Source organism: Acomys minous (genome assembly GCF_964271855.1).
Source record: "Acomys minous genome assembly, chromosome: 5".
In the NCBI taxonomy this organism is placed as follows: domain Eukaryota; kingdom Metazoa; phylum Chordata; class Mammalia; order Rodentia; family Muridae; genus Acomys; species Acomys minous.
Window position 1 is genome coordinate 118,170,681 of NC_140494.1, and position 14,286 is coordinate 118,184,966.

Sequence of the window (14,286 nt, forward strand, 5' to 3'; positions counted from 1 at the left end):
CCAGCTTCTACCTCACCTTTGCCTGCAGAGGGTACCTGCAGGCCCTTGGACCTTGATAGTTAGGGCAGGTGTCTGGGGTTGGGAGAGCAGTCTTTGGGCTCCTGGCTAGTAGGGGAATGAATGCCATCCTGCCTTCCTGATGAGGGGGAAGTCCTCTGGATAGAGCAGGGAGCCTGGCCAGTTGTTCCCCATCACTGCTTGCCTAGGCTGTTTCCGTGGCGACAGGCCTGGGAGTCCTGTTGCTAAGCAGACAGCTCAGCAGGCCCAGCATCCCCATGACAACTGCCCCCTGTGGCCAGGTGACAGTGCTTCCTCCGGGGACCCCACTGACATGGCATAGGCTGGGCTAAACTCAGCTGCTGCGGTGGGGGCAGCCAAGGCTAGACTACAGTGGCCTCTGGTGGAGCTAGCCTCTAGGGCCAAGGAAAGCCTTTGTCGTTGGAGTGGTGGGGTGAGGTGGGTTTACAGGCAGGTCCCAATTAAACTGAAGTGGGTAGCTACACCAGCTAACTGGGTTTTCCCTAGACTTCACAAGGGCGGTTAGTAAGTACCTACTGTGTGCTAAGCCCTGGGTGCTTTCCTCTTGTCCTCAGTTCATTCTCTCACCAACTCTAAAGTCAAAAGAAGCCTCAATGACAGTGAGGCACAGGAAAGGAGTGGGCGGCTCAGAGCTGGTGCTTACCTGGTGCCCATCAGCCAGAGAGGAGGGAGCTGGCTGTATACACAGCAGGAGACTTGGGCCTTGCCCCTGTGCGCTGGGTACTCAGCAGAGGCAGGGTGGCAGGGGCCCTGGTCCTGAGTGCAGACAATTACGATATAGAGTGATGGTCTGTATAGAATTAAAAAACTCAAGCTGGGCGTCGTGGCGCACGCCTTTAATCCCAGCACTCGGGAGGCAGAGGTGGGCGGATCGCTGTGAGTTCGAGGCCAGCCTGGTCTACAAAATGAGTCCAGGACGGCCAAGGCTACACAGAGAGACCCTGTCTCGAAAAACCAAAAAAAAAAAAAAAAAAAAAAAAAAAAGAATTAAAAAACTCACAGTGAAAAATGCAGTTGGTTTGTTTTCCTTCTTATCGCTGACTAACGGTTCTAAAGAGTCAGTGATGAAATATTCCTTCTTCTCCAAAATCTAGAGATACTACCTCCCCGACAAGCTTCAGCCCCAAGGGACAGCTACTGTTCTTCTGGCTATCAGAAAGGTGAGAAAGCCCAAGTGTCTCAGTGGTACTAAACTAGACTGGAACATTCAAATTATGTGTGTGCCTGTGTATGTGTGTGTGTGTGTGTGTGTGTGTGAGAGAGAGAGAGAGAGAGAGAGAGAGAGAGAGAGAGAGAGAGAGAGAGAGAGAGAAAGAGATGTGTGTGTGTGTGTGTGTGTGTGTGTGTGTGTGTGTGTGTGTGTTTCTGGGGTCAAACCTAGGGCCTCTTATAAGCTAGGCAAGTGCTATGCCACCTCCTGGGTTGTTTCTTGAGACAGGTCTTGCTCAGTTACTTGGACTAGCCTTGGATCCAGTCTGTAGGCCAGGCAAGCCTGAAGCTGATGAGCCTCTTGCCTCAGCATTCTCTTGAGTAGCTGAGACCATAGATCTGCATCAGGCCTGGTTCAAAAGAAAATGTGAATGAATTTGGAATGGAAGCTGTGCCTCATTCCAAGCACTATACGCCGGCCGCTTTCTTCAGCAGAACCTCCTGAGAGTGGTCTCAGCTCTCTGTCCTCACTTCCTGCCCTGGGAGTCACTTCTTCCTCCCCAGCAATGTGGCTTCTGTTTCTCCTCCTCAGGAAAAGCTCTGAACCAGTCCTCTAGGTCCACAGTGGAGAATCCAGGCTGATTCGCCTCAGTGTCAGACCCCATTGGTCAGGTTCTCCCCAGATTTGGGGTCCCCACTCTCCCTACTCAACTTAGAATCAGCTGTAAGAGTTCCTCTTCTTCCCAAAGGGCTGTGCTGCTGGAGCCAGTCTTGGCCCCTAACTTGTCTCTCCATATGCTCTTCTAGGGTGACCTCACCCACGCCCAGAGCTTTCTCCTCCTGCAGACAAAAGCCTTCCATTCTTCATCTCAGCTAGGCTCCCCACTCCCTGAGCCTTGGCTGGGGCTTCATCCTCTGCTGATGGACCAGGCTCTCCCATTCTCTGCTGTTCACAGTTCCCAACGAAGCTCAGAGCTTGCTCCTGCTGCCCGCTACCCTTGCTGACCCTTACCCCTGCTGCCCCTGCCCTGCTGACCCTTACCCCTGCTGCCCCTGCCCTGCTGACCCTTACCCCTGCTGCCCCCTGCCCTGCTGACCCTTACCCCTGCTGCCCCTGCCCTGCTGACCCTTACCCCTGCTGCCCCCTGCCCTGCTGACCCTTACCCCTGCTGCCCCCTGCCCTGCTGACCCTTACCCCTGCTGCCCCTGCCCTGCTGCCACTTACCCCTGCTGCCCCTGCCCTGCTGCCCCTGCCCTGCTGACCTGCTGCCCCTTACCCTTGCTGCCCCTTACCCCTGCCCACCCCTCCCCCTGCTAATTGTTACCCCTGCTGGCCCTTACCTCTGTCCCAGCTGACCCCTGCCCTGCATACCCTTACCCTCGCTGACCCCTGCCCTGCATACATACCCTTACCCCTGCTCTGCATACCCTTACCCCTGCTGATCCCTGCTGACCCCTGCCCTGCATACTCTTACCCCTGCTGACCCCTGCCCTGCATACTCTTACCCCTGCTGACCCCTGCTGACCCCTGCCCTGCATACTCTTACCCCTGCTGACCCCTGCCCCTGCTGACTTTGCATCTTTAATTCTCTTCCTCTTGAAGGTAGAGTATTTCAGATAGGCAGAAGACACATTCCATGTGAGGATTATCAACACTAGCCATTTGCTCATTACCTAGTTCAAGAAATAGAACATAAAGACCACATTTGAAGGCATCTGTTGCCCTGCTTCCCCAGGAAAAACCACTTATCTGAGACCTAGCTTTCACTACCTTTTACTACAGACATAAGGTCTGTGTATAATGCAGTTGGTTGCAATACCAAGGTTGAGGAGTAGAATTAGGGGTATCTGCTTGGTGGGGTGAAGGATTTTGCTAATAATAATATTCAGAATTTCTGTATGTCATAAAAATCTGTGTGAGTTTGTTAGTTTTGTTACTGTTTTACATTTCTCTGCAATAATGATCTCTATGGTTGGGGATGTCACTCATTCGGCAGAGCACTTGCCTAGCATGTATAAGTCCCTGGGTTCAATCCCCAGAGCTGCCTAAGACCAGGTATGGTGGTACACGCCTTTAACCCTAGTATTCAGGAGGTGGAGGCAGGAGGACCAGGAAGTCAAGTCCTGATATATATATTATATATATATATCCTTTATTCTTATATCCCACTGACTAGATCTATAGTTTTAAAATGTTTGTTACACAAATGACACCACGCTGCACATGCTTTTATGTTTCCCATTTGATACTATCACTGTGGGGTGCCGTGGATGCAGAGAACCCATAGCCTCTTCTTTATCTCACCTGCATAGGACTCCAGTCTGGAGATGGGAAAGACAATTCTAGTTTTCATGCTTGCAGACACTGCTGCTACAAAAACTCCTGTTGAACTGTCTCTAGGATCCATATCAGGCAGAATGGCTGAGTCATGGGCAAATTAATCTTCTTTTTATGAGATAATGTCAACCTGTTTTAAGTGGTTCAAATAACTTACACTCCCACCTGCAGGGTCTGAGCTATTCTTGCCAATAACTGGAGTTCTCAGGATTCTTACTTTCCCCAGTCTAGTGTTATTAATTGTGTTTTAATGAGCAAATCTCTAATTACTAGTAAGGCTGGGTCTTTGTTCATATACTAATCTGTTTCTACTTTTGGGAAATATGAATTCATATGTTTTGCTCCATTTTCTATTGTCATTTGTCTTTTTGTTGATTTATAGGATGTTTATGCACATCTATTGGGGGGAACAAAATAAATCCTTCATTAACTATATGTCACAAATATCTTCTTCCTGGGTATGGTTTGTGTAATCTCTCTCTCTCTCTCTCTCTCTCTCTCTCTCCATCCCTGTCTCTCTCTTTCCCTCCATCTCCTCAGATAAGCAGATGCTTTACATATAAAATGTAGCTCAAGTTTGTCAATACAAACATCTCAAATTCTAGAAATCTCCTTAGTGCCTTCTTTGCTCAAGAGGCCTCTAAAACTCTGACATTCTATATTACGTTCTTTTATGTTCCCACTGTCACAAGGCTACAACACAACACAAAGAGGCTGTACATGGAGGATGGGGGTGCTCAGAACAGTTGCCAGGCGTCAGTTTATTTCTGTTGTGACAAATACTTCAACTAAAAGCAACTTAGGGGAGAAAGGGCTTGTTTGCTTTACACTTCCTGGTTACAGTTCATCAGCTCAAGGAAGTCAAGGGAGGAACTTAAAGTGTCACACCCACAGCCAAGAGCAGAGAGAGAATAGAAACATTGATCTCGACTTACTGCTTACTTTCAGCTTGTTTTCTCCTTTTATACTGCTCATGACTTTCTGCTTGGGGAATGGGGCCACCCACAGTGGGCTGCATCTTCCTACATTTACAACCAAGGCAAGCTCCCACAGACATGAACACAAAACCACCTGCTCTGTGTAAATTTCCATTAAGACTCTTCCAGGTGATTCTGGGCTGCCCGTGTCAAGATAGTTAAAACTCACAAGCATACCAGTCATTAACACCCTGGCCAGTTCTTTTAAATATCGTTTTATAATTGTCTTCATCAAGTTTTTACATTTCATTGGGTTTGTCACGAACTTCTCATGTTTTTGTTATGACTGCTAGTTTTACCTGTGCTTCTTATTGAGGTGTAATTCATTGTAGCAAAATATACCGATTTTAAGTGTCTAGTTCAATGAGGTCTTACAACCACCTCAGCAGTTAGAATATGGAATACGTCCATGATTCCTTCACATCCCCCTTTGGTTTCTGCGCTGTACCCCCTTGTATGGCTTGTTCATGATTTGTTATTCATTCAACCACCGATGAACAACTGGGCTGTTTCCATTTTTGGCTATTAAGACTAAAGCTTCTATGAATACTTGTATTCAAGTCACATGAATGTGGATTTTTAAAACACTTAAATTGAAAAACACAAATTACATGTATTTATCATATATAACATGATGCTTTGAAATATGTACTTAGTGAAATGGCTAAATTGAGCTAATTAACATGTATTACTTCATATACCATATTTTTTGTGGTGAGAACACTTAAAACTTATTCTTCTAATGATTTCAAGATAAATATAAGTTTTCATTGATTATACATACTCAGGAATGGCTCTCCTGAGTGATATGATTAGTGTATTTGTAATTTTATTTTCCAAAGTGGAAGGACTGCTTGCATTTTTATCAGCAATTATACAAGCTTCCCAGTCACTTCATATACTTACACTTGGAATTGCCAGCTGCAATGCCACCACTCTAGAGGTATGTAATGTTAATTCTGCTTTTAATTTGCATTTCCTCAAGGATTAAAGATGCTTTTTAGGCATCTGTTTTCCACCCATATATGTTCTGTGGTAAAATGACTATACAAGATTTTACACAGTTGTTTCTATTAAGCCTCCTATTTCCTTATTATTTAATTATAACAAAAATATTCAACATATAAATACTTGATAAAATAGTTGTTTGGGAACTGTTTTCTATGAGGTTATAGCTTACCTTTTTATTTTACTTATGTCTGTCAAAGGCATTTTAGTCTTGCTGATGTCCAACTTGCCAATTTTTTTTTTTAACAACTTGAGTTTTCTGGTTGGATAACTAAATAGCACAGTAGAAAGTATCTGCTGCACAGAAAAGTCTGAAACAGAGTGAGGAAACATATATTTTTTTTTAAAAAAAGCAAGACACAAAGAAACCAAGTAGGAAAATGCCAGAGCTAACTTCTACCATGTGAGTAAGTGCACTGCATGTAAATAGACTAAACACTCATATCAAAAGCAGAAAGGATCAAAACCCATGATCTAGCTGTATACTGTCTACAAGAGATATATGTTATCTCTAAATTATACCACTAGGTCCAAAATAAAAGAAAGTGAAAGATACACCAGATAAACAATGGCCAAAAGAAGAGCAGACTGTAATTCTAATATCGAAGCTGACTTTAAGATAATTATTGCTAAAAACAAAGGGCATTTTATGAAGAGAAAGGGTTTAATCAATTAAAGAATGTGACATTTGTAAAAATACGTTACTGGGTGATGGTCTTGTGCACTGTGTATTCAGAGGCTGATTTATGTGCCCAGAGACCTGGCTGCAATCTGGATGTGGGCATTGTCTGTCATGTCCTGTCTGAATGTTGTGTAAAAATTGCTGTCTATTATCTCTGATTGGTTAATAAAGAGCTGATCAGCCAATAGCTAGTCAGAGAACTGAGGTGGGACTTCTGATCCCAGAGAGCCCCCCCCTTCACCCGGCCCCGAGGTGGAGCACAGAGAGAAGAAGTAGGTCCAGGAGAAGGAAGGTTGCTGGGCCATGTGGAGGTCACCGTGAGGACAAAATTGGAGCAGGGGTGGCCAGGGTGGGACTAGATGACAGGTAAGCGGGGATGTGCCTGGAAAACCTACATCAGTGTACATGGGCTAGAATCCATGAGTCTCTGTCCAGTTTGGTGCTGTAAGGCTTATTAATAATAACTGTAGTAAGTCTCCATGTCATTATCTGGGAGCTAGAACAGGCATAGAAAAGCCCCACTTTTACAATGCATACTCCTCAAATGCATGACGTAAGCCCGAAAGAAGGAGACAAGTCAACAGTAATAAGTGGCAGCTAGTACTCCACATTGAGTACTGAACATAAGAGATAAACTCAAGATTAGCACAAAAGTAGATTTAAAGCCAGATGTGGTGGTGCACAACTGTATCTTAGCGCCTGGGAGACAAAGGAGGGTCAGAAATGTAAGGACAGCTTGGACTATATGAGAGGCTGTCTTCAAAGAGCAAAAAAGTAAGAAGATCTGGGCAACTTAAACCAACTATACCTAACAGCTGCCTCTGAGACATTTCCTCCAACAGCACCACGGCATTCTCCAAGAGAGACCTCAGGTCTGAATAGATTAAAAGCATATTCTCGGATCACTGATCACAAGAGAATCTCTTTCTCTCCTCTCTCTCTCTCTCTCTCTCTCTCTCTCTCTCTCTCTCTCTCTCTCTCTCTCTCACACACACACACACACACACACACACACACACACAGAGACAGAGAGACAGAGAGAGACGGGGGGGGGCAGACACCTGTCAAACATGGGATGCAGCAGAAATAATGGTAAGAGAGGAATTTACAGAAGTAGACGACTGTACATTAGGCTTCATTCTCTCTTCCTTCATTAGAATCATCCCTTACTCTCTTCAGAAAAACCATTTAAAAGCATTTCTGTTGTAATTTATCTAGTTATCTGATTTTTTGTTTTCTCTTTAGACCTGGTCCAAACATACTCAAAGAAACTGTTCCTTTTTTTTTTTTTTTTTTTTTTGAGTGGATTTGCATCTTTCTGTTCACTTGCTTCATGGCCCCCAAGCTTCCTCTTGGGTCTGGCAATGCCGTCCTTTGCCAGATCACTGCTCAGGTCTCAGCAATTTCCGCGCTGGGTGGTGATTTCGGCAGTGAAGTGTCTATGCCCCCTCTAGGCTGGGAGTAAGGCAGCAACAGATGTCTCACTCATTCTGGATCCTCATGCACCGCAGGCTCCGGGAGTGTCTGGGACCAGTGTGTAACTCCTACAGTTTTGAGTGAGGAAAACCCGTTTTGACAGATCCAAAATATGCCTTTCTTCATATTGCCTGCCCACTCCACATTCTCCTTGGTTTCAGTTCTAGCCAGCTTTCCTTCTCTTAGTCTAGAATGTTCATAAGCAGTTTCTTCTACCTACTCTCTCCCAGGCAACTCTGTCTATGGGAGCCTGCTCTAGCATTCTGCCTTCAAGAATCCTGGCTCTCCTTTCCTCTTTCAGAAAGCTGTAAATGACTCAGACTTCTCAGCAAGAGTTTCGTGTTTCTGTGTGTCCTGGAGTGAGTACAGGGGCATGGAGGCTGGAGAACCTTCAGCTATCAGTTCGCACCTTCCACCTTGTTAGACAGGGTCTTGCTGCTGTGTATGCCCAGCTAGCTGCACAATGAGGGTTCAGGGAATCTCCTGTCTCTTTGTCTCACAGAAGTACTCCAATTGCAAACCCATGCTACTCTGTCTAGCTTTATGTGGGTTCTGGGGACTTGAACTTGGGTCTCTGTGATTAACCGCGAACACTTTATTCACTGAGCCATCTCCCGACCCCAAGACCTGTTTTTGAGTTTAGGAAAGATACCCACTTTATCCTTAACTCACTAGGATGACCCCCAACCTGTAGCATCTGATAAGCCACATGCAGCCCAGCTGGGTCCAGTCTTGTGTCTTTGAGCATTTCAGAAAATGCTCTGTAAGTGGATAGCTTACTCTCTTCCATGAAGGTGCCCAGCCAGATCTGTGTGCTTGCCTCAGCCTCTGTACTGGCCTGCTGGAGTTCTAGCATTTACCCCAGTGAGGGAAGGAGCCCTGGGCTTGTGGGAACATGGGGTGCCTAGGAGTTTTCCTCTTTTGGGCATCCATGTAAACGGGCAGCTCTGCAGCACCTCTACCTGCCTGTCTTCCACAGAGCTCCTCTTCTGACATCTCAGACTCAGCAGACACGCTGCCTCTGCAAATAGATGCCCTTGCTTCAAGGGAGAGCTTGAGCTTTACCAAATTCCCTGGGCTGGGTCATGATGGGTTAATTCTCTGACTTCAGGTTTTATTTTTCTTACAGGGGAAACTCATTCAGTAAAAACCTATAGTGCATTAGGCAATAAGGTGGAGAATCCAAACACATACAGTTCTTTCCTTAGGGAGGTTGGTACTGGAAGAAACAAGCAAACAAAACGGATCAGGGGAACCGGTTAGGATGGGTCTTTAAATATGAACACACGTCTACTGACAGGGAGAGCCTATGGTGAGGTGAAGGGGAAAGGAGAGAAAGAAATAGTGCAGAGGCTGCACACAAGGCTTATGATGCAGAGGCGGTCTGCTCTGTTATCAGGCCAAGTAGAGACAGGGAAGGGAAGAGGCCAGGGGCGCCACACTCAACTGTTCTGCAGGCAACTGCATGATGCTGAGCAAGGGAGGCGGAACTTAAGTTCGAAGAGATACTGGCCTGCTGCAGGTCATCACCAGATTGCCCATGGAGACTAGACCGCTTAACAAAGAAGTGGCACTCTGGGAGCCATCTGAGAGGTAGGGCTGACAGAACCGGCTGAGCAATGAGCTGATGTATGCTGCAGAGAGTGTAAAGTGGTTTCCACATTCCATCTGTGAGAGGGTAGAGGGGTTCACAGGGCGCAGGCACCTAGAAACCACGGGGCAGGAGCTCTACACCAGGAGCCTGAGAAAGTGTGCAATGGTCCTGGACCTTTTAGGAGCTGGGCACTGCTGACCACAGGTCTTGAGCCTCCCCTTGGTAACATGAATTTCTTAGCTTCAGACTGGTAAAGGCTTGCTTCCAGAGCCCATTCCATTATGGATCACCCACACCATGCCAGGCTCTTTGAAGCTTGCCTCCTTGTTGTCAGTGCCTCATGCCCAGAACAGCTGTCACTTAAGGCTTGGGAGTTAGAAGGGACCTACTTCATACAAGGTCAAATAGCATTAAGGCATGCTGCAGATCTTACTTTAGAAGTTCTTTCAGATGCCTCAAGGGATTTTTCTCTTGATTTCCTCTTGGGAGCACCTCCTCCAATTTTCTTAAAGGTACAGGTTTCGGGGCCCACCCTACCATCATTAAAGAAATTTCAAATTATTTCTTCTCTGAAATTCAGTTCTAGATCTTTCACTACCAAATGAAAGTTGGGAAAGGGACACCTTATCACAAACATCGTCCTCTCGGGTTAGGGTAATGACAGGTTTAAACAGATTTTATCCCGGTATTATATAGCATGAAAGGTTTGAAGTATTACCTTCTTGTTGGTTTTAACTGTCACTCTGACACACTCTAGAGTCATCTGAGAGGGAAGCTTCTATGGAGGAGAACTTGCCTAGATCACATTGGCCAGAGGGCAGGTTCATGGCGGGACTGATGGCTGTGTGGATGTAGCTCAGCTAACTGCAGGAGGCAGTTCCGTCCCTAGGCAAGTGGTCCCAAACTGTCTAAGAAACTAGCGGAGTATAAGCCGGTCTGTGGCCTCTGGGCAAGAGGCACATCTGTGCTTCCTCACTCCTTTAGAGGGGAAGTGAGTTCCTTGCTTGGAAATAGTACTGTGAAACAAGCAACAGGACTGCTTAGGCTTCTCTCATGACGGAATTGCAAGCCCAATACACCGTTTCCTCCCCTAGGAGTCGCCTTCGGTCTGTTTTTATTTTAGTGGCGGAATGAACTAGAGCGTTTCCCTTCAATTAATATCTCACACTTCTTCCCCCAGTATTTCTGTTCATCGGTAGGTGCAAACACAAGGTTATGAGTACGGCATTTGTTGGGATATTTGGTGTGGCCAGGAGTGGCTCCTCTTGGCTCCCTGGTTATCCACATGGCCACAGCCAACCATTTCGCAGCTTACAGCTTACTTGATGCTCTCTAGTCTTTCCAGATGGTGCTACCTATCCCTGGCAGATGACGGACAGGGACCAGGGTAGCTTCCCCTCCCAACCCCCCCCACCCCACCCCCCGAGCCTTGTCCATGTTCAACCTGGAGGCAGTCTTGAGGGCAACTTCATTTTAGTTCTCAGAACCAGGCTAGTTCTTGTGGTGCCAGCATGCTTTTTTGGATTCTGCAAGGTAGACAGCTTCCTTTCAAGTGCACTCCAGGACTCCAAAGGGACACAGGTGCTCAAGCGTGAGGGCTCAGGTACAATAACTAAGGACCAATTTTAGGGTCCTTGCAAGGGAGAGAGGTTATGGGAGACCTCCCAGCAGGGTCCAGGCCTTATCTTTAGGGGTGTTTTCATCCAAGAGACAGGCATCTGCAGTGTCAGAAACTGCACTTGCCCAAGGCAGTCAGAAAGCAGTGAGAAATTCTTGTCTGTATTGGGACCATATGCCTACAGACTCGAGAGGCATGACTGGAAAATGTGCCAAGAGTGCCATCTAGGGATGCAGAGGGGATAGCTCGGTTGATCCATGTGGCTGGAAAGGGATGCAATCTCAAGAGCAGCTTTCCCAGGCAGGCACAGCAGTGCATCTGACAGCAGCTTGTCTGTCTGGACCCAGGGGTGAGGTCAGACAAGTGTTCTCGGAGCCCTGGGCGTTCAAACTTTATCCTGAGGCCAATCTAGCACCAGTAACGAGGATGGGGGTGGGGGTGGGGGTGTCTATCCAGGTTTCCAAGTACAGGCTGGCAGCAGAGCAGATGGACACGGGGCGGAGAGACACTGCACTCCTTATCTAGCCGCAGCTCTGTCACAAGCTAACAGATGGCAGGGGGCCTGTCACTGCTGAGGTCATCACTATTCCAGGCCTGGAATACTGAGGGATCTTACAGCATCCAGCTTCTCCAGCACAGCGAGACCAGTGAGGCGTCCGTGCTGTGTAGCTCAGGGGGGCCTTTGTTGCCAGGTGCTGTTTGCCATTTCTCGGGCTTCACAGTCCCTCAGGGCAGCAACAGCAGGAAGGCAACAGGAACAAGGCATGTCTTTGGGGCTGGCAGTCAGACAGTTCTTGGACTACCTGCTACTTCTGCCATTCTAACTCCTGTCTTTACAGCAGCGAGAGCCACGGGGAGGTTACAGAAAGGTCACTACGAGAAGGAAATAGGAGCCCCCAAAGTCTTAAGGGAAAGAACTTTTTGACCAGACCACAGTTTGATTGGATTAAAAAAGTGTATTGGACTTCCAATACTAAATAAAAACATGAAATTGTTTTTAAAAAGCCATAGAGTTTTACAGCATCAACTACAGAAAAAGCCAAACAAGTGTGTACAGGACCCATTCCCAGCAGCAGTCCTCCGGGCCCCTCGAGCAGGCAGCAAGGCAACAAACACATGTGTTCCACACTCTCCCGAAGGAAGCTGCTGAGCCACAACTCAACTAGGACACACGACACACAATGGTTTAGTTTCCAGAACCACAGGAAAATATAAGACATGTATTAGATTGTGAAATGGTGTAATACAGAATAGCTTTACATTTTCTGAATTTAAAAAAATCCCCCAACTTTTAAGTTACTTTATTTAAAAATACATTCCCTCCCCCACCCCATTGCAAATCTGTGGCAGTATCCAGGTACCAAGGCCCTGAGGTAACAGAAGTGTTGAGGCTCATGGGAAGGAACGCCCTAAATACTTAGCATGCTCAGTGGGCAAAGGCTAGACAGTTTCTGAGGAATCCAGCCTCCAGGTGGCCAGGATGCTCTCACTGCGTTTTGTAGGACAGCCGAAGCACGCTGGTTGTTCCAGAACCCTGCCTGCTGCTGTCCTGTGACCGGCTCCAAGAGCTGCAGGAGTTACATCATTGCATTTTTCGCTGTCCCCTCTGCCCCCAATCACACACAGAGCCCATCCTGTCGAAAGGGTAAAATAACCCCTGTTCGAGGGCAAGTGGGCTAGTGTGGCCAGTGGTGGTCAGAGCAGTCTCACCGGAGAAAGAGCTCAAGCCTGATTTACTTTCTATACTGACTTCCGGAGTTTGTTGGGGGAAGAAGATGCCTGAGGGTTAGTCTTACACTTTTCATTATATATTAACATTAAAAACAAATTCACACCTCAGTGTCGCACCTCTAACATTCTGCACAGGCAAAGGCTTCTGTGTGTGGCTGAGCTGCTAGGCTAGGTGAAGGCAACTGCTTCCACTGACCCTCTCTTCACTGTCTCTGTCCTCTGCCCCTCATGCCCAGAAACATGTGGGGAAGCCTCATGGGCGCCATACTGTCTTGCCTCATCTTGGTTGATGCTTTTCAGGAGAGCCTCTCCAATGTGGAAATGAGAGCTGCCTGGCTGAGGGTTGGCACCAGAGAAGCAGGAGTCCTATTTGGAATAGAAAACCAAGCTCCTTCCTTAGCTTTTAACCTTCCAAAGAGGACCAGTGATAGCAGCAAAAGCGCGTCTCCACCCTGTGCTTCCTAACTTCTCAGAGCAGCAGAGTCTTGACTCTGGTTCTACTTGGCATCACTCAAGCAATCAAAAATATATCGCTGGGGACCTCAGTGTGGACATTCCAAAGAGAATGTGACCAGGACACCAGGGCAGCTGAGTCATCAAAACCACCCATCGTATAAGAATTTATAACCACATCCAAACAAAACTCCAGTTTCTATGCAGTGACACGAAGATGGACATGCCAGGAAAGGACACTAAAGACGCTGCTTCCATTCTCTGCAGGCTTCTGGAACAAAGTACAATGACAGAAACATTCACAGGGCCTCAGCAGCCCTCCATTTCCTATTCCCAATCCCCAACCCCACCCCAATACTGAATCTGCACAGAAAGCAACAGACATGTCTTTTCAATGTTACATTTCATTCAAATAGATCTGTAATCTCACAGTGATGAGAGGAGAAAGTCAGGCCTTTAATAATTATAATAAAAAAATAATAAAAAAGCTTACAAACAGCAACACAACATTTCCCACCCCCCTCAAAGTGATGGATTAACAGCTGGCAGAGGATGCAATGTCTCAGAATTAAAAAATAAAAGCAAAACCCAAAACAAGCCAACCGCTGTCAATGGTGTCAAACAACCGTACTGTTAATGACTTTCCGTAAGTAACCAGAACCAGCAGTCGAGTGTCAACTGCTTGCGGAGAACATCACGGACCTCCTTGGCTTCTGATAGTGTTTTCTTTAAGGTAAAATAAAATAGGACACAAAATTGTACATGAATGCCAATGTCTACACTCCATAAATGCAATGCAGCTGCAGCACGGCGACACAGCCACTGACCACAAAGTGAAAGGCTGGTTGCACTTCTTCTTGCCTCTTCCCTGGACACAAAATTTTGGCCCATGGTGCCCAGTCCTGCAGGCTATCAGCAGGCAAAGGGAAGCTGCCTCAACACAGGCATCATCCAGGCTGACCAGGAGAAGGAAGGTGGCTGTGCCTGGAGCCAGCCCCATGTGGAGGCACTGGCTGGTCTGCTGGCTCTGGCTCTCAAGTGCTGTCCTCTCGTACTCTGTACAATTCCTTGTTTTCAAGGTTCAGTTCCAAGACTTCTAGACTCAGGTGTGGAGTCATGTCCAGGTGAAGGTCATCAAGCTGTTGTGATGGCATTTAAGTCCTTCATTAGTCCTTCCAGGTGGGCCATCTCTTTGGTCAGCTCATCTGGTTCATAGCTCTA

The 14,286-nt window shown here is 46.9% G+C and overlaps 1 protein-coding gene across 12 annotated transcripts in view; it reads right to left on the bottom strand.

The window, feature by feature from the left end:
- Window positions 1-11,817: 11,817 nt before the first annotated feature.
- Window positions 11,818-14,286, bottom strand: part of NEO1 (neogenin 1) — a 156,179-nt gene continuing 153,710 nt past the window's right edge. For all 12 annotated transcript variants that reach the window (XM_084782358.1, XM_084782364.1, XM_084782363.1 and 9 more), the window contains one exon: window positions 11,818-14,283. In XM_084782358.1, coding sequence (XP_084638484.1) covers window positions 14,200-14,283 — 84 coding nt within the window. In that variant the 3' untranslated portion in view covers window positions 11,818-14,199. The remainder of the gene's footprint in view (window positions 14,284-14,286) is intronic.